Source organism: Nyctereutes procyonoides, unplaced genomic scaffold (genome assembly GCF_905146905.1).
Source record: "Nyctereutes procyonoides isolate TBG_1078 unplaced genomic scaffold, NYPRO_anot_genome, whole genome shotgun sequence".
Lineage (NCBI taxonomy): Eukaryota > Metazoa > Chordata > Mammalia > Carnivora > Canidae > Nyctereutes > Nyctereutes procyonoides.
Genome location: NW_026575046.1, coordinates 7,202,476 through 7,223,379, shown reverse-complemented (window position 1 = coordinate 7,223,379; position 20,904 = coordinate 7,202,476). Strand labels below are relative to the sequence as shown.

Genomic DNA, 20,904 nt, shown 5'->3' with positions numbered 1-20,904 from the left:
TGTTCTTTACAATTTGTAAAATGCAAAAAAATTCCCGAGTTTAAAACTCTACTCATTCTTTATCGGGTAGTTTAAGTGTTATATGCTGTAGGAAAGCCTCACATACTGCTGTGGGCTAGTTTTAGAGATGTCCTGTGAATTTCTATTACACACAGCATTTGAATTTTTCATAGCACTAGAGTGAAATTGTTGATTTACTTTTAGAAGTACTTGATTCTTATGAGAGTCAACACATATTTCTCAATTAAAATTGTTGAATGAATAGACAACAAAAGTCATAAATGTATACTACCCACCACAGTTTTCTGATCAAATAATTGATAATACCAATAATCTTTTCTTGAATTATTTTGATTCCTAGACAGAATAAGAAATATGCAATACTTATATCTGCCATTTGAAAAATTGCCACTATTTCACATTCATGTAATTGGAAAGTTTTCTGGCAAATATGTGTATTTTCAATTACTAAAAAGCATCAATCTTGTGACTTTTTGAGAGTGGTTCCCTGGACAACACAGTCATATGTTACTTCTGAGAGCTTTTTAGCTAAAAGCAGATAGTTCCCAAGTTTCTCAAACTTACCATGTTGTTTACGAATAGCTAAAAATGCAGTCAAAAGCTGTTTGTTACCTGACTTCTCTTTTTCTTTAAAGTACATATCCATTTGGGTTTTTTTTTTTCATTGTATCTGTGATAATGAGTTTTGTCCAGAAATCGGAAAAACCGAGTTTGATCCAATTTTGATGGCTTAATGCTAATTACTAAAAACTATTAACTGAAGAGTATACTGCTTTTATAGATCCAACAATAACCAGTAATACAATATATTAGCCATATGTGTGTTCTTAATACATGTTTATTTTAAACAGTTTCATGTTCATGTAAGTTTGTTTTTGCAGCCAAGTTCACTGACATAAGCTCCAAAACAGAAAAAAAACCCCACAAACTTCCAAATAAAGAAATAAAATTCTACTTTAAATAGAAAGTAATCAGTTTACTATTTCTATATGCAATGAGATGAAAATATTTGTTGATGTAAATAATCTAAAGTAAAATATCAAACTTTATTTAGATAAATATCCAAATTTCTAAATTTTTGCATAATTGAGGGATATTGTCTCTAATTTTTAACTTTCTGTGTTATACATCAGTGTGCCTATTCTGATTTATGACTACATTTTACATGAATTTGTAAATAAAAAAACATGTTTGTGAGGATGTCTAAGTTATAATAAATACTTATGGAAGTTTAGAAAATCTACATATTGTGTTCATGATATGATAAAAACAAAATTAAAAATTAAAAAAATAATCTTATTGTAAATAATCAAACTATGATCCCAGCCTAGAAAATGTTTATTGGTTGGGTGGTACAATTAAAGAAGAACTTATAATCCTTGTATTTTACAAAGCCATGCTGTGTCCCTCCTACACCTAAGCCCCACCACTCAGGGTAAGAACTCTATGGAGAGCAGGGGCTATTCATACCTGGAACCTACACATCAATTTCCAGAACATACTCAAGGTACTTGGACCCATTATTCCCTGCCTAAACATCCCTGGGCTTGCTTCTAAGTCCAGGGTGATTCTTTTCTTCAGGTCAACACCCAAAGGCCAGACTTATCCACGGTTATATACATCCTTAACTCTGGGGGCAGTCCTAGTGGGCATCTGTTAAAATACAGCATTGATGGAATTTATCCATGAAACCATGGAATCCTGGATAGCATTTGCACTGGGATGCGTGGCACAATGGCCTGAGAAGTCCTCATGAATTCCTGCAAAGCTCTTTGACGTTATTAGTGAATTCTAAAAGATGAGTGTTGTGGGCATAGGCAAAGGGCAAGAAACAGACTTGCTTTGCATTATCTTTTTCCTGCACAAAACTTGTTTGAGGTTATGAAGAAACTAGATTTGACAAGGTAGGAGCCTACAGAGAAGCATATTTTATTGTAGAATTTATTAACTTGATTTATAATTGTAAAACATAGACATCGATTTGTACTCTTTCCCTGAGTTCCAAATCTACCTGTGGGGCAGTTGTTTGTGTGTGTGTGAACCAAAAAATAATACATAGTGTTTCTAACATAGGAGCTATATCTCATACGACTTTGCCTGTCTTACAGAATATCACTAATTCTCCAATGGAAATGCAATAACAAATAACACGTTTATAAGCATTTCCTCAATAATATGAGAGTAAAAGAATTCTCCACTCACAGAAAGATATGAGAGAAGTAATGTTTACACAGCATGTCAAGACTGATGACATATGTCTTTGTCAGGAGTTAATTGCCTATGAAAATGGTTATTTGCCAAGCAAAGCAAAGAGGGGAACTGTGTTTGGTTTATTTTTATTACTTTTATCCACTTAGAGTAAAAATCACACAGATACGTGAAAAGCTAGTCTTATTGTTTAAGATATACAGGTGAGTGTGTTAATACTTATTCAACTCTCATTTCAAGAACTAAGATAACTGACCCCATTATTCAGTGATGGGACGTGAGAGACTTTGAATTCTTTCAGCATTATGTACCTTTAGACATTATCATGGATATGCTCTTTTTTATTTCCCCTAGCTTCATTCAGACCAAGATAAAGGAGATGGATCACTCAAATATATTTTATCTGGAGATGGAGCAGGTACTCTTTTTATTATTGATGAAAAAACAGGTGACATTCATGCCACAAGAAGAATTGATAGGGAAGAAAAGGCCTTTTATACTCTGCGTGCACAAGCTATTAACAGAAGAACTTTGAGACCAGTAGAACCAGAGTCTGAGTTTGTGATCAAAATCCATGATATCAATGACAATGAGCCAACGTTCCCAGAGGAAATTTATACAGCTAGTGTTCCAGAAATGTCCGTCGTAGGTAAGTTCATTTATAAGAATTATCGTGGTATGCAGAAAGTGTAAAAAATTATTATCAAGAAACTTTTAAAATACTGTGATCAGTTAACTGACATATTCTTTGATTCCCTCCTAAGAGTACTTATTTAATTTCCTCAAGTAGAAAATGAGTGAGAAAAAAAAAAAGATTAATCATTTTTTTTACGTGCTATGGATTTGTAAATCTTTACAAATAAGGAGATACATCCCTCAAAAACTCAAGAAAATACCATTGAACTTCAGTAGAAAACTATGAAAATATAGCATCTTTGTCACATAGCTTTGTATAACAGCTGTGTAAAATTCTGACCTCAAATAAATTATAAGCACATTCAGAACATTGCAGATGTAGAGTCTTTGCATACATACTCTAGTTATAATTTGTCTAAAGAATTTGTCTGGGTTATCTAGATAATACAAAAGGTGGCATTGATTACATTACCTGACTCATATTATTTCAAAACATCTTTTAATCATAATCATTAAATATAAAACTCTGCTGATATAAATCTGTTATTCAAATAAACCAGTTGAAATTCCATAATCACATACTGATACAGAATTTAAAATTTAGGTTGTAGGATCTATAAGACAGAGGACATGAAAAAGCTGTAAGTATATCATTCAAGATAACAGCATTTTCTTTTTCACTGGAAATAAATGAAAGTTGTATTTGTAAGCAGAGAAGTTAAGACTGCTTTCTTCTTTGTTAAATGGAGAATGACAAAAATACATATTAGGAAACAATGATAACATTTTTTAGAGATATATGTGTAGACTTAATAGAATAGATTTATTTCTCAAATGTGGGAGAAGTCATATATACCAATGAAATAATTCTGATACTTTCAACAGTTATAACAGCATATTTTTAACTCTGCATTTCTCAAAAGCATTGTTCTGGGATTCTTATTTAATATTTACTTCACTAAATCCCAAGGACTTTGGCAATTGCTTTATTATAAAGCCCCTTTATATTTCTTGAACTTTATTAAATTGCTTTTAATAGTTCATGGAACTTGGGATCATCTTGGATTGTTTCTAAATCTGGAATTTAATCTATTCATAAAACTGTATTCTAGAGCAGATGTTAATTATTTTTATAGTTAATTAGTGGAGAGGAGGAAAGAGAAGAACACCTACTCCTTTGTGATCAGATATGCCCTTTACTCGCAACAAATCTATTATGTGAAAATGAATTTAAATATCAAACCTGAGCATTTGTAAAGTAACTGCATTTATTATCATCTGACACATTGTGGTCTTCTCTGTGCATGCATAAAGATATACCTGTTGGCTAAATAAATATACAGCTGAATTCACAATTTTCCTGTAATAACACTGTGTGTATGATTTTCATGTCAGTTATACATGAATATTTCTTTAAGAGGTCATTTTAAAAGCCAAAAATCATTCAAGTCTTCCATGAAAACCAGTGCTTTTGCTCCTCCTTCTGGTACTGTGCAGAACTAAGCTGAATTTGGATACTTCAGGTACTTCTGTGGTGCAAGTCACAGCTACAGATGCCGATGACCCTTCCTACGGGAACAGCGCCAGAGTTATTTACAGCATACTCCAAGGGCAGCCATATTTCTCTGTGGAGCCTGAAACAGGTCAGGAATCATGAATCAGTGTTTATTAATTTAAGTCTTTATGGTCTTTATAAGTAGAAAAAAGGTGGGAAGCGAAGAACAAAACACTAACAGTCATACTTACAGGAGAGTGATGATGCCACACTTGACAATTTAGGAGTTCAAAGTTGAATGATTGAGTGAACTGTTGGAAATAAACCTGTTTTTATGGTTTTTCCATACGGGTTTGGGTCTCTATATGGCTCATATGGCCTTCTGTAGGTAATAGGAAGACCACACAAATTGTAAAATATTTACATTGATTCACTGTTACATTTTCTGGACAATAACAATTAATAGCAAAAACATGCTTTGTCTTTCAAAAATCCCTAGATATATCATTTGTGGTCTTAGTTGACTAACAGTGGAGATTTTTAACAAGGGTTAACAAAAGTTTTTATACTTTCTTCAAGGTATCATCAGGACTGCTTTACCAAACATGAACAGAGAAAACAGGGAGCAATATCAAGTGGTGATCCAGGCCAAAGATATGGGCGGCCAGATGGGAGGCTTATCTGGGACCACGACGGTGAACATCACGCTGACAGATGTAAATGACAATCCACCTCGCTTCCCCCAGAGTAAGCTGCCTTTCGTGGTCTTCCACAGGGCAAAAGTTTTAGACTAAAAAGAGAAAAGTAAAGGCAAAAGCAATTGTCAATCATTTAATTTCAAAAATATTGAAAATGTGCTGCAAAAGTGAAAACAAGGTGCGGATGCTGATGAATTCACTGTTACTAAAATATAAAAGTTAAATATTTCAGTCTTATTTCATGGGGATCTATGATCGCAAAACCCGCATCTACCACTGTAATCCAAGAACTGTTTCTTTTAGTTAGCGAAAGGAAATAATGTTTTATTGGAAAACAAAGTCATACTTCTACAATGAACGTGTTTATTTTCACTTAGAATTTAATATGGTGGATCCTCACTGGAGGGTAACATTTTTCAATAAAATATCTAATTTGTCATATTATGAGGACTTAGCCAGAAAGGGCTACATAGGCCAGAAAGAACCTAACAAACTAATCGCACTTTAATATCACTGTGTTAGACTTGCAGGTATTATATCTGTTTAGAATGGTAATCATACTAAAACAGTTTTTTAAACTAAAACATTTTGTATTCTTGACCTATTTAGTTATAAAACACTAAATCTATTCAGTGTTACTGTTATCTAATTAGATCTTTTTTTGTTATTAAATTAATCCTTCAAAGTCTCAAAAAAGATGAAGAATAGGTTAAGAATCATTAGCTTCTGATCATATAATACATGATTTATTCTCCCTTTTTATACACATTTGGAGGACATGCAATTAGAGAGGGTGATGTTAGATCTCAATGGACACTCCTAAGAATCAGACAATTTCCCACTAATCTGAAAGATCCTATACTTCAAGATGGAATTTTCTGTTATTAGAAATGCAGCCTAATATACAGGCTATAGTATGATCTATGTCTTTGAATTTTAGCATTTGCGGTGTATTAGCTTCTAAATTGATCCACAATTTTAGTTTGGTTTTTGGCTTAAATACTTTTGTGATACTGTACTAAAATGTAGCTTTTTGTGATATTTATATTTTTACATAAAAGACTATAATGCAGAAGGAATCGAGGTCTCAGAATTCATTGTATTATTGTGACAGTTTAAAAGCATTTTACTTCTTTTCTGTGCTTTATCTAACTTTGATCATTAATAATAGTGCGTGATTTGAATTGAATTATTTAAAATCATATGTGTAGAAAATTATAAAATTCACACAGAATTTTTTTGAGCAGACCATTCAGTTTCTTATTACTTGTGATGGTTCTTTTGTTAGATACTAAGTTATATGCCCATTAGGTCTGCTATTGTGGTGTTTGGCCACAACACAGAGAAAATAGTATTTGTTTATGCTCTTTTCAAATAATCAGATTGCAGCTCCAGATTACCTGTAGCATGGGCAGGAAAAAGAAGACCAGTAATAATCCCTAATAGTTCTTTTAGAATATGTATAAAGGCATGCCTCACTGCATTAAAATTTAAATTTCACATTTTGTATGTATTTCTTACTACCTCTTAGCATGAACTTGTTACCAGGAGAATGAACATGTAAATATAGTAGGATAAACCATAACTGATTAATTTCATTATCCACAATAAGGAAAAGTATTCCTCAAAAAAGTATTTTGTCAATAATAAATGACCATTAGGAGGAGTATTATATTTTAAATGCTCAGGAACGTATGTACACAAGTGTCAAAATGCAATTCATCTAAAAATGATGCTTCCAATTAAGCAAATTAATATATTCTAACTAAAGGCAAGTATTAAATATTTGAAAAATAATAATGTTCAATGAAATTCACTGTATTATTTTTCATCTATAACATCTTTATTAATTCATTTGATAATTTTTACCTTTCCTTTTGTGAAGTCAGAATTTATGATTGGTATTTGATAGGCACATTACACAAGCCCTGACATAATTATAAAAGCCATAGCCCTGGTACTACTACTACTACTACTACTACTACTACTACTACTGCTAAAATATAATAATAGTAATAGCAATAATAGTAATAATAACAATGATGAAAATAAAAAGATGCAGCAACATACCCTATTTTCCAAACCCTATTTTTGGGGGACCCTGTACCAAGTTATTTATTGGTCTACTCCATTTAGTAGCAATAACTCATTCAGCTCAGTGTCATGACCTCCATTTTACAAATGAGAAAAGGAAGATCGTAGATGTTAAGGCCAAACTACAAGTAATGACGGAACAGAGGTGGGTTGAAATCCATGTCCAATGCCTGATGTACAACACAATGGCTTTAGAGGAATTTTTAGAACACCTTGTCTCTTATCTCATTATTTTTTAGTTATAGATCGAAACATAATTTGTGGATTTTTATTTTCTCAATTATCTTTTCTGCTATGAATATTTGCAACTAAATCTTACTATTGGGAACACTCAGTCATGGCAATTAAAATGTTACTTGATCTCCTAAGTCATCTAACACACAGAAAACTAGTTTTTATATCCAATATCATTTCATTAAATAGCCACGTTTTGGAGAGAGTTCCACAGTTTATGAAGACCATACGCAATATAACATTGAGATTTCAGAACTAACCAATACAGACCCCTTGTTATTATTATTGTAATACCCAGTGTATGGAAAAAGTTTCTGAGTGGAAATAATAAAGAGAACAAACCAGTGCTGCCCAGTAGAAGTATAATTCAAACCAAACATGTGTGCAACATATGGAATTATAATTTTTTATCAGCCATATTAAAAAGTTCAAAGGAGATACATATATAACTATATATTTTCTTTAGTCCAATATTGTCCTGCATGCATATCAATAGGAAACTTACTCAGATATTTTATATTCTTTCCCCCTAATTCTTTGAGATAACCACTGGCTTCAAGTATTTCCCAGTTGTCAAGTCTCAATTCAGACTCACCTCATTTCCAGTCAATAGCTGCTTGAAGGTCAGTGGCTTAGCTAGTGGCTGCCACATGGGACGGCTCAGGAGCAGACTGTGGAGTCATTCTGCACGAGTCCCAATGCTGTCTTCCTCATTTAGTAGCTTTTTAACTGACCCCTGTATTTTTCAGTACAATTCAGTAAAACTGGATAGAAGTGCATACTCCATGAAATAATGTGAGACTAAATAATTTGATGTCTCTGAAGCACTTGGCTCAGTGGCTGCCACTGTCCTATTTACGTGTTCGGTAATGTTGATTGTCCAAGTGCTGCTCTATTACTATATTAGTCAATGTTGTAAAACTAGCCTCAGAACTTAAACTTCCACGTAGATTAGCTGATCCAACTTCAACATTTCCCAGTACACTACATCGGTGGATGATAAAAATCTCAGTCATTCGGAAGGGACAGGGAGAGGTGAAGACTCAGATGTCCTGCTTCATTTTTTACCTTATTTTATTGTATGAATCTATAACAGTCATTCTCAGTCAGGGACAGTTTTGCCACCCAGAGAACATTTAACAATGTCTGAGACAGTTTTGTTCTTCCTCAGCTGGTAGCTACTTCTGGCATCTACTGAGTAGAAGACAGGAACGCTGCTAAATATGCCTACAATTCACATGACAAAGAATAACTTGGGGGATCCCTGGGTGGCGCAGCGGTTTGGCGCCTGCCTTTGGCCCGGGGCACGATCCTGGAGGCCCGGGATCGAATCCCACATCAGGCTCCCGGTGCATGGAGCCTGCTTCTCCCTCCTCCTGTGTCTCTGCCTCTCTCTCTCTCTCTCTCTCTCTCTCTCTCTCTCTCTCTGACTATCATAAATAAAAATTTAAAAAAAATTTAAAAAAAAAGAATAACTTGGAATAACTTGGCCCAAAATGTCAACAGTAACAGTGCTGTGGTTAGGAAACTTTGATATGTTATATGAGGATCTGTTCAAGTGAAATCATAAATTCCTTTACCTAAAAATATTATTGAAAACATGATTGGACCAAACACTATTATTATAGAAATGAGATATATGAATTTTGTCCAAAAAAAAAAGTCATGGTTATTGTCACTATGACCTTTCATTACAGTAAAGGAAGCAGGTCAGACATAAGTAAAACCATGATATCCCTCCAGAGTATTGGCTCAGTCGTGGATAAAAGTAGGAATATGTGTGTGCCAAGGGGAAGGTATAAGGGGGAGATTTCATTCGAGAGGTGATATTTTATTCAAACATGGCAAGATGAAATAGACCCAGCCATACAGAGAAGTGGGGAAATCCACCAAGCAGAGGTAGTGGCATGTGAGAGGAGGTTGGTGGGAGATTAGATCAAAAGCTCTACACTCACAAGAACACGGACCCCCCCCCCCCAAAAAAAAAAGAACACCGAACCCATAATAGTAAATTTTTATTGGTATTAACAAAAATCATGGTCTTTGCCTTTAGGGGTGTATGGGTAGGTGAACATTAATATAACATGGGTGCCTACCTCTAGTATGATTCTAAGAGTGGGGCAATGGGTTACAGTGTTACAGGGCACCTGAAAACTGAGTTCCAAAAGTATTTTCTGTTGTTTTGCTCTAGATACTAACTTGTATTTTTCATTCTCAAAAAAGATACCTCTGCTTTGTTGAAGCTTTTTCATAGTCCTGGGTTAGTTCAAGTGACATAAGTTAATTTTTAGAACAAGTAAGAACAAACATCTGCTTACCTTTCACTGCCAAGGACTGTGTTGCACCTAAACACATGAAGATTAATGTCTTGATTCCTGATTCCGAGTGGCTTATTGTCTAGCAGATGAGAGAATATTTCAATAGGAAATCATGTGTGATAAAGGAAGTATGTACAGAATGCAACGGACAACCAGAAAAGCACATTTATCCAAATAGGGGGCCAAGGATATGAGTATATCACTTACAGGGGAAGCTTTTGGAAAACTTGTTTCTTTCCATTTTTTTTAAGTTTATTTCAGATAGAGAGAGAGAGAGATAGAGAGAGAGAGAGAGAGAGAGCATTAATGGGGGGAGGGGCAGAGGGAGAGAAAGAACCTTAAGCAGACTCCACATTGAGTGTGGAGCCTGACATGGGGCTTGATCCCAGGACCCCAAGATCATGACCTGAGCCAAAACCAGGAGTGAGAGGCTTAACCAACTGTGCCACATTGGAGCCCTTGGAGAACTTATGTCTTGATCTGAGTTATCTTAACACTACTACTTGACACTACTACATACCATAAAGATAGAAAAAGAAGGGTTCAGCAAGTTGGAAATTGGCAAAGTTTCTAATTTATGCAAATGCATATTCTGTGCAGGAAAGATGATAAAGGACATGCTTCAAAGTGGTGGTGAAGATTCTTTGGTGAGGAGATAGTAGATGCTTTTAATATTTGCTTTTCTGTATTTTCCATTTTTATACATTTCTGTAGCTTGATCATGTTAAACAAAATCAGAATAATAGAATGGAAAGGACAAAAGTGACAATTGTTTCCAAGAAGTCCAATTAAGTGAGCACTGCATAGCAGCCATTGGAATTTACATAATGGCAGTCATTGTGGATGATCTTTCCCAGTTTTGGTTGCAATCATTTCGGAAGAAGCTAGAGGATCTTAAGTTGAGGAATAAAAGAAAAGCAGGAGGAGGATTGAAGAAATAATGCCTGTATTTTAAGATGCTACAATGAATAAGAAAATAAAACAGAAAAAAGAATCTGTGATGGTAGAGAGAAATCTTGAATTAAGCGTGGTTTAGATCATTTCTGAAAGCCTCCTAGAGCGCAGGCACTACATGGGAGTTAGGCTACAGAAGCCAACAAAGGATCTGAGCTCCTGGTGGAAGGCGTAGACAATAGAGTGATAACAACATGGGCAAGGTGTGATGTCTGGTGGTGTGGTAAGTGCCGTGAAGCTCATGAAGCCTGTAGGGCCTAGAGAATGGCAGCGTGCTACTTTAGGGAGAATGAATGGGGGAGTCTTGTCTAAGAAGGCCTGAGGAATTTAAGAAACTGAAAATATATAATATTAGGCAATTTAGTCTTCTCTATACCTTCAGTCCTACACACACAATACTGAGCAGGTTACAGTTAAGAAATGAGGTCACATGTGTAAAATATCTTCAGTAGTAACTGCAGTATCACGATAAGTTCTTGATAAAAAAAAATGGATTTCCTTTCCGTCCCTTTTCCTTCTCCAGGCATAAATCTAATGTTTCTGATCTTACTGTTTTCCTGTCTCTGATGCTTGGGCTTCTTTTCTTTTGTGGCCAACCAATGATTAAATAAAAATACTTGAAGCCTGGAGACACTTACAACCTCAGAAGCCACAACAAAATGGATGTGCTTACCTCACGTGAAGGAGGGAATGTTTGCATGAATGAGGACTGCAGAGCACATTTCCTTGCTCTCCAACCAGTCAAATGTTCAGTGGTCCTTGAATGTTGCAGTTTCATTGTAGTAACACAGAAAATATCACACTTTATCTGAAATCTAAGCACCTGGTATCTTGTTTGAATATTTTAACCTCTTTCATCCCATTTCCTCTCTTCTTTCCCTAAAATCAGAAAAACAACATAGGCTCCATGGAAGAGGTCTATAAAAAGATTAAATTACTGAAACTTGATCACTGTAGGGCTTGGGAAAACCAACTGGGGCAAGATGTGTGTCCAATGTCTTTTTATTATTTTTTTAGATTTATTTATCTATTTGAGATACAGAGAGAGGGAGAGAGAAAGAGCAGGTGGGAGGGGCAGAAGGAGTCAGAGAGGGAATCTCAAGTAGACCCCCCACTGAAAATGGAGCCTGACCTGGGGAGAGGCAGGATTTCATGACTCTAAGATCATGACCCCATCACGACCTGAGCCAAAACCAAGAGTTAGACGGTTAACCGACTGAGCCACCCAGGTGCCTGGTGTGTGTGTGTGTGTGTGTGTGTGTGTGTGTGTGTGTGTGTGTGTGTTTAAAGCATCTATTGGGACAGCTCAGCAGTTTAACACCACCTTTGGCTAGGGTGTGATCCTGAAGACCCGGGATCGAGTCCCACGTTGGGCTCCCTACATGGAGCCTGCTTCTCCCTCTGCCTGTGTCTCTGCCTCTCTCTCTGTGTGTCTCTCATGAATAAAATAATAATAATAATAATAATAAAGCATCTATTGGAAATGTTATGATAACTGATTTTCATCCACACCAGAGTAAGTCACTGAGGAATATCTGATCTTCAGAGACCAGACTAGTCCCACTATCTTTGCCGTAATACAGCACAGAATGTTGTATGATAAGACTCTAAAGCCCATTAAAAACAACAAAATAGACATCAAGAAGGAAGGTCCAGGCTTAGAGAAAAAGTATTTATAGAAGCACTAATGCAGATGGTCAGGTCCTAGCCAGCCAGCTAGTGCCTGGGTCTTGACTCTAGTTTTTGGATGGGACAATATTTCACCAGGACTCAAGAAGGAAGAAGGAAACCAAACATCTGAGACCCAGACAGAAAGTTCCAAACCACGAAGGAGACAACTTGAGGGCATAGTTCAAGACCACAGCTCTTTATTCACATTTAGATGCTTTCCCACACATCCTATCGCAGAAACAAAAGACAATAGAATGTTTTCGCATCATCTTATCTGGGAGTATGTGCTCCTGAGAAAATGAACTCTCATGCAACCATGCCCCTCATCTACTTAGCATTGAGTCCCAGGCATGTTCACACCAAGCTTAGCTGGACACGCCAGAGTCAGGGACCAGTAACTAGTACATTTATGTAATGTCAGCCAAGCTGGGACTTTATGAGGGTGGAATATTTATTAAATACAAACAAATTGAGTGCTAGTTTTATTTGTATTCATCTATCATTGACTCTCTTGAGATAAATTTTAGGACATTATGTATGTAGGTAATCATCAGATACATGAGAATGTGACATAATGTTTATTATGTAAGTTTCCAGATCTATCCCAAGTAAACTTAAAAGAGTAAATTTATTGCCGTCTACAATATTTTTTTTGCCACTAATTTTAAGAATAGTAACAAATATCAATTCATCATTGGGTTGTTAGTTCTGAAAATTAACACAGTATTTCCCCTTCATAGGGAAGTTTTTATTAGGATAAATTAGAGTTGGGGTTCCTGGGTGGCTCAGTCAGTTAAGCATCTGCTTTCAACTCAAGTCATAATCTCGGGGTCCTGGGATTGAGACCCACATCCGGCTCCCTGCTCAGCAGGGGATCTGCTTCTCCCTCCCTCTTTCCCTCTGCCTCTGCCCAGTGCTCATGTGAGCTCTCTCTCTCTCAAATAAATAAATAAAATCTTTAAAAAGAAAGATAAATTATAGGTAATGGGACATTTTGGGTGTACAAATAAACTTAATGAGACTCTAATTTTATGAATATTTTAATGCCATCTCTTTATATTCACATTAAAGCATATCTAAAGATTATACAATGCTAGAGCAAATTCAGAAGCAACAGAAAGCAATTCCAGAACCACTCAGAGTCTAAAAAAATTATTTCACATGTATATTTATGTGTTTTATCTGAACGATCTAGATTGTCCATTGACTTTATTGAGCCCATCAAATTACATAAATATGGGTTATCTGGCTTGCCTAAAATTAAATAAAATAAAGCAGCAGTGTAAGGATAATAGTAATAGGCACAGTGTTACAGCATTTACCGAACACTATATACTATCATGCAAATATTAACTCATTAAATCTTCACATGCGTATAATTATAACAATATAATACAATACAATTGCTTACTCCTTTTTATTAGTTAAAAAAATAGAAACATGTAAACTTAAGTTACTTGTTCAAAGTTTTACAACTGGGAAATAAATAAAAGTCAGATTGGGGATCCAGGTTCTGTGGCTCAAAAATCTATGCTTCTAACCACCACACCAAGGAAGAAGTTGGTACATCAAAGACTCTCTTTATCTTCCCTGAAGCATTTCACTTTTCATTAATTCCATGATTCACTATTTGTATATAGATTATACAGACAGCTTTAGACAGGGTTTACTAAATTCTTAAAATATCTATGCATTTTATACGAGCAGGGAAATGAAACCTTTACGGGTTGGTGCTGTTGTAATACCCAAGGACCAGACACGACTGAGTTTTTTGGCTAGGGTCCCTCTACTCCTTGGACAGATAAATAATCAAGTTTGCATGAGACAAGGTCTTTCAAGGAAATGTCTATATGATATACGTAGGGATTTAAGCCCCGTACATGCAGTGAGCTGTGAGACTACCATAATCCCTGCCTGGTACAAGAGAGATCTGATTTAATAAGTGCTGATTTTCCCTTTGTAAATAGAGTCAACCTCTCCTCTACTGGGGATTCCAAGGTAATGTAGGCCTCAGGCTGATTTGCATATTTTAAAATTATCAAGCACATTTCAACTAGAGCAACAGTCAGGTATGTCCCAAGGAAGATGCTTTCGCATGAGAAAGAAGGAAGAAAATTTAAAATGTCTCTTTTCCTCTTTTTTATTGTCTAGAACAAAATGAATATCTTTATATTCAAAAGCACCCTTCTGTAATTTATATTGGTTAAATATAGCTGTGATGTTTACTGTGACCCCCCAAAATATTTGTAGGAGTCTTTGCCATGGTCCTATCATTTAAAGTTTATAAGAATTACAAAGAAAATTGGGGCGCCTGGGTGACTCTGTGGTTGAGCATCTGCCTTTGGCTCAGGTCGTGACCCCGGGGTCCTGGGATCGAGTCCCACATAGGGCTCCCTGCATGGAGCCTGCTTCTCCCTTTGCCTGTGTCTCTGCCTCTCTCTCTGTGTCTCTCATGAATAAATAAATAAAATCTATTAAAAAAGAAAAAAATGCAAATAGATGGTATTATAAAAAGCATTCCTTGATTTATAAAAACACTGACTGAAGCCCAACAGCATGGGCAGGAACTGTGCTAGGAAATAATAATAATTAATAAAAAGAGCTATGAGATACAGGATACATCCAGAAATGGTTTGTATTTGGAAAGGTTGCACAGACCCAAGTTCTCTCTCTCCCTCTCTGTCTCTCTGTCTCTCTCTCTCTCACACACACACACATACACCCTTGTGTGTTCTATTGTCATTTCTCTCACACCCATTGCCTTCCTCACTTCTTTTCTTGCTTGCTTTTGTCTGTAGACAGAGATTCTACATCTATCCGTATGCATGCATATCCGTATATACACACATATATGTACACGTACCCACGTCGGTGCTCATAGGGATACATTATGTGCAGATGCATAATTGGAGAATGATGCAATAGGACTCATGCTGCAATTGCCAGTTAATGTCCAAAATCATAAAACGATAAACTCTTCCGATGCAAGTGGATCAGGAGAGAGAACATTATTTAAGAGTGTTCTAGGCAGGAAAACAAGGGGCATTGAGGGGGGAGCCCAGGTTCCTTAGGAAGGCGCAGGAAGGAAACTGGGGTATGAGAGACATGAGGACGATTTGGTGTGGCTGCACCCCAGGGCTGCCAGGGACCATGAGATGAGAAGGGAAATACATAGGCAGTGTCAGCATCAGGAAGAGGGATGGATATAAAAATAAAATGCTATTCGTATTATCTAAAGGAACATTTTTTTTTTTTAAGAGAGCACCAGGCACAGTTCTTCATTTTGGCTAATTATTCGGGCAGCAATGAAGCACACTGCGCGGATCACAAGGGCAGGAGTTGAGAGTCTGAACCAACGCTGAGCAGAGGAGGGATTTAAGATACATTTAAGTGGGTGATCCACAGGACTTTGTAATTAGGTCGATAAAAGGTTTGAGGGGGAGAGGAGAGCAAGAGAAAAAACTATTTTCTAGCTTCCTACCAGAAGAACTTGTTTGAAGAGAAAGATGGGGATTTCAGTTTGATTTGAGCCTTTTGAATTGAGATGCCTGTGGAAAGACAGTAGGTTTTAAGTATCTGAGAGTAGATGTGTTGATCTGAAGTAGACACAGGACACATAAGTAAAAACAGACAGGTTTGACCTCAGCTCCACTAAGTGCTTAGAGTCACGTAGCTGGGGAAATGCACACACACTATTGCCAAGTGTGATGAAATACATAAATCCGTCAAAGAAATAACACGCATGGAAATTATACAAAAAATCTACTTGCAACTCTCTGGTCATTCCATGGAAAGTTGCCTTAAATTAAACCATTAGGTATTTTGCAAAGTGAGATCCAGAGCTCCTCTGAATTCTCCAGAGGAAAGATGAAAAAGAGCCCTGGGTAGGTATAGATATAAATGTACAAACCAGCTGTGCAAATATGTTTAGCTGTGCCCGAGTTTTTTGTATGCCTTCTGGGAAACACACTGCAAACAGAGGGAGTATCTGAGGCGACGTAATGTGTTTACGAATCACTAATTTAAGATTACCTTAAGCTCCCGGAGTCCTATATACATTTTCGTTTCTATACATCGCAATTGTGTGCGGCTCTGGGTGCCAATTGCCTCTGAGACAAGCTCCAAGATATGTTATTGGGATGGATGTCCTACCCTCTGGGGATCAGAGGCAGCTTCTCTAAAAGCTTCGTCCTGTTGCTTTCCTCACTGAACAGAAAACTAAGCCATCACACAGCATCTCCTCTTGCTCTAATTCAACTTCAATGCCCAAAGCTAAGTTGGCAATCACGTCTCCAGTGCTCACAAATTTAGGTTCCCGTCTTTCCTCTGGTGAGAATCTTGAGTTGCAAAGCTTCATTCCTTTGTCAATCTCTGGTGTGACTTTCAGCTCTCCTCTCCTTTCTCCTAAATGCCCATTTAGCATTGCATAATTTCCTTAACTACTGTGCAGTTTCCTCCAAGGAGCTTTAGCTTGTTTTTAATTTCTTCCTGTTCAGCTCATTAAAAAACATCTTTTAAGCATTATACAATGGAATGGTTTATAAACGTGCATAATTGTGTCGTTTTTCTTAAAGCAAGTATTGTTTGAGATGATTATGCGGCACAGAGATGTTACAATAAGATTACACACAAAGCAAATAAAAAAATTAATGCTAAATTATTTTGTTGATTCATATATGTGGTTTTTTTTTTTAACCACAATGCTGGAAATGTAGAGAGGTCTTATGTAAATGTGAAGAGAAACAAGGGCAGGGAACAAAGGAAAAAGACAAATTATATCTCTTTGAACCTTCTTGTTTTTTATCAACAAAACAAAACAGCAGTATTTGTTGCGGGCTCAAAACCTGAGTCTGCCCTTGTTGCCCTCCCAGTTGTTTTCTGGCATCTCCTTTGTGGTTTCAGAGGATGTCACCTTGTCACATTTCTTACTTTGCCTGTCTCATGTCTTTCCTCCAAAGCTTCTTATGTTGAGCCGTCAATTATTTCTAGTTCTAGCACACACAGATCTGTAGTGTTTTTAATATTCAAGTGCAAAGGTCCCATTGATCAAATCTTTGGTAAAATAAGTGACCTGAAATGTTTAGTCTTGAATCCTAGAAAACCAGAAATACATCACGATTGTTTGAAATCTTCAATAATGAAAATTCAGATGTTGCGTGAGGCTGCCATAATGGTCTCAAGGTGCGCTTACCATATATTTTGCCCAGTTCTTGGGAAGTCTGTGCAGTAATCACCTTTTAGGTTTCTACTTCTAAATACAACTTTCCATACGTGATACAGAAATGGCAATTCCTCCTTGCATTCATGCCTTTGTGCTCAAGTCGATAACCAAACTAAGAACATACTCACCAGGAAGAAACATTTATCTGCTCTAAACATTAAAAGAGAAGCAAATGATTCAATCTGACACCTGGGAATGAGTTTAAAACAACTATAAATTGGAATTGATAGGAAAGCCTACCACATAATTAAAGCTCCATCAACTGTAAGATAAAAAATAAGGAACATGCAAATAGATGTCTTTAAGAAGGGTGACAGGAGCTACTTTGCTTTTGTCAGCATATGCATAACAATCTGTCTCCTTTCTAATGCCCCTCCTGCTGCTCTTCTCTAGTGGTAAACACCCTTGCAGGCTCTTAGTGAAAGTAATTTCTGTTTGTTTGACAAAGCAGGAGACTTGTGTTCGACAGACTACTCTTGGAAATGAATTAGGAAATATGAATGAATAGCCCTTCCATATATTTAAAATGTAGAAATGCAGTCTGGTAACTTTGAAATAAACCAAAACAATCTCCCTCAATAGGTTGACGAACGTGAACGCAATTCCAGAGAAAACAATATTAAATTATATATGTTGGGCACCGAATAAATCGTTGAACCAATGAATTACTGAAGTTGTCATGTAATTAAAACAATCACGAATGTGTCTGTGTATTTTATGTGAGTATGCAGCATACGTATCTGGATAATTTAGCTATCTGAATCACTTAACATAGAATTAAATTTATGCCATCTTGATGAATGGGCTCAATCTTAATCATGGAAAGTGTGAAACTTTTCTGGAAAGTAGGAGACACCTTGAAAATAATCTTATTAATGTCTCAGGGATAAATGAATGTATGTATGCATATGTATGTAGACACATATTCACAGCTCACCTACTATATGTGTGGTGTGTGTGTGTGTGTGTGTGTGTGTGTGTCCCAACAAATCACTATGGAAGACAACTGAGATACAGATATCTTAAGTTTAGGCTTATTATAATATGAACCAATGAAACACGTTTACTTTCCTGTTTAAGTCTCAGAAGGTACTGAAAATTAACGTATATAATGCCTACTCCCCCCAAAAGAAAATGAACTTTGCAGTGGAGAAAGAGCCTGCACCAACCAAGAAGTAAAATGAAATGATAAATAATGTTGGATCCTTGACCAGAACTATAATGACAAGTTTAAAGCAGACAGATTTTCAGAAGCTAAGCATGTGCCTAAAAATACAAGTAATCTCAAAAATGTCCAAGCTAAAAATAATAAGTGGGAGAACAAACTCCCGGAGACAATACTCAGTGAAATCTATGTGACAATGAAATTAATGAAACAATAAAATGTTTTGTTCTTTTGTTCTTTCTCGGTCTGTTAAAAGAAGGTCCATGATGTGGTAATCTTTCACCAGAACCTGATAATCTCTAAAAACGTCAGGAGTGTTTTCTAGTGAAATATTTAAAAGTATTTTGCATCAAAGAATTAAGTTTATAGATTTTTCTAAAAAGTAAAGAAACAGAAGCCACCTCTTTCATCCTTCCTCACCTTTAGCTCTAATTGTCACAGAAAACTGTTATTTTTAGTTCATCTAGGTTAAGCTACAATTCTGTAAGCAATGTCTTCTTATTATTTGTTGAAATATTTTTATATATCACCCTTCGACTTCCTTTCACAAACAATGAAAATAGAGCCCAAGGAACATTCCAACCAGTTATCCCCCAGATGTAATCATATCCGTGTTTTTTCCCATTTCTCTATCGCTTATCTTAGCAAATTTAAACAATATGTGATTATATATTTTTTATATCCACCATTCTGTGTCTCTCTTTCTGTCCCAATGGCATTTTCAATAGAAGCACGATATATATATATAGATAGATTTTAATTGTTTAAAAAAACCTGCAGTTTTCAAAATGAGCTTATCAAAATACTATGCTGTTAACTATGTAAAATGTTTATCTTTTGTGCCAAAATATTTAATAGAGAATACTCTGGCTCTCAAGCGAATCGGAGACAAAGCCAGACATTTTATTCCCCATGCAATAATTTCAACTATTGAATATTAGAGATCCTCTTTAGCAAAGTTGTTTTTTCTCCAAGATATTACAGCTTTGTGCTTTTAATGTGGGTACAGCTGCTCAGAGTTTGTCAGTGAGCAGCCCTATAGCATTTAGCTTCCTGTTGGCAGCTGTAGGGTTACACACCTAGAGTCCTCAGCATTCCCATTCCAATATAGGCTGGCGATCTTTATAGCTCAGGAAATCCTGCCATCTCAGACTTTCCTTTTTTACTTTCGTAATTTAGATACAAAACTGTCTAGATCTCATGTATTCCCATATCTCGATTTAGCCCCTAATTTTCCTGAATGCATTCTTCATTAGGTTCTTTTAAAAGGCCCAAAGGGAGGGAAGTTTCCTGAGTCTAAAACTACCTTTATCCGGTTATCACGCTTGATGAATATGCCAATGAGGTCCACAATAATTTTATCAACAGATATTGATGACATTGCTCAGTGTTTCTCTAGCATCAGGGGTTACCTTGAAAGGTCCATTGACATTTTAATCCATGTCGTTTTTGTTTTGTTTTGTTTTGTTTTTTTTCAAACTCACAGTTACCTATTCATTTTCAATGATGTCTACTTCCTTCCATTTATCCTGTAGTTCACAAGTTCCTTCCTTAGATGATCATAATCTTCAGTAAGAAATTTAGAATTTATTTGTTTATTTTATTGAGAGAGGGACAGAGATAGTGAGAGAGAACGCAGGCAGGGAGAAGAGGGAGAAGCAGGCTCTCCACTGAGCGGGAGCCTGGTGTGGGGCTCGATCCCAGGTCACCTGAGCCGAAGACCCACCCTTAACTGACAGAGCCACCCAGGCACTGTGACAAGTTTATTTACCTATTCTCATGCCATCTGACATTTGAGTTATCTTATTTTTCTTTTTTTTTTCTACCATCTTACAAATAGTAATTCCATATGGCATTTCTGCAACTATTTCCACATGCGTTGCTGGATTTTGTTTATGCTACTATTTAACTTCACATTGTATAGTCCCATATTGTTTCCTGTTATGAACGGTTCAGTTGTGTCCCCTAAAAAATATAAGTATTTTTTTCTTTTTTTTTAATAAGATGTATTCATTTATTTTGTAAAGAGAGAGGAAGAGAGAGTGATCACGAGTGGAGGAGAGACAGAAGGAGAGGGGGCGAGAGACTCTCAAGCAGACTCTACACTGAGCGTGGAGCCTGACACAGGGCAGGATCTTACAACCCTGAGACCATGACCTGAGGTGAAACCAAGAATTGGATGCCTAATC

At 36.3% G+C, this 20,904-nt stretch overlaps 1 protein-coding gene across 1 annotated transcript in view; it reads left to right on the top strand.

Annotated features, from left to right (window-relative positions):
- LOC129509653 (cadherin-10) overlaps positions 1-20,904 on the top strand; it is a 113,471-nt gene that overhangs the window by 56,332 nt on the left and 36,235 nt on the right. Inside the window, exons 2-4 of the mRNA XM_055325461.1 lie at positions 2,584-2,878; positions 4,389-4,508; positions 4,940-5,107. Coding sequence (XP_055181436.1) covers positions 2,584-2,878; positions 4,389-4,508; positions 4,940-5,107 — 583 coding nt within the window. The remainder of the gene's footprint in view (positions 1-2,583; positions 2,879-4,388; positions 4,509-4,939; positions 5,108-20,904) is intronic.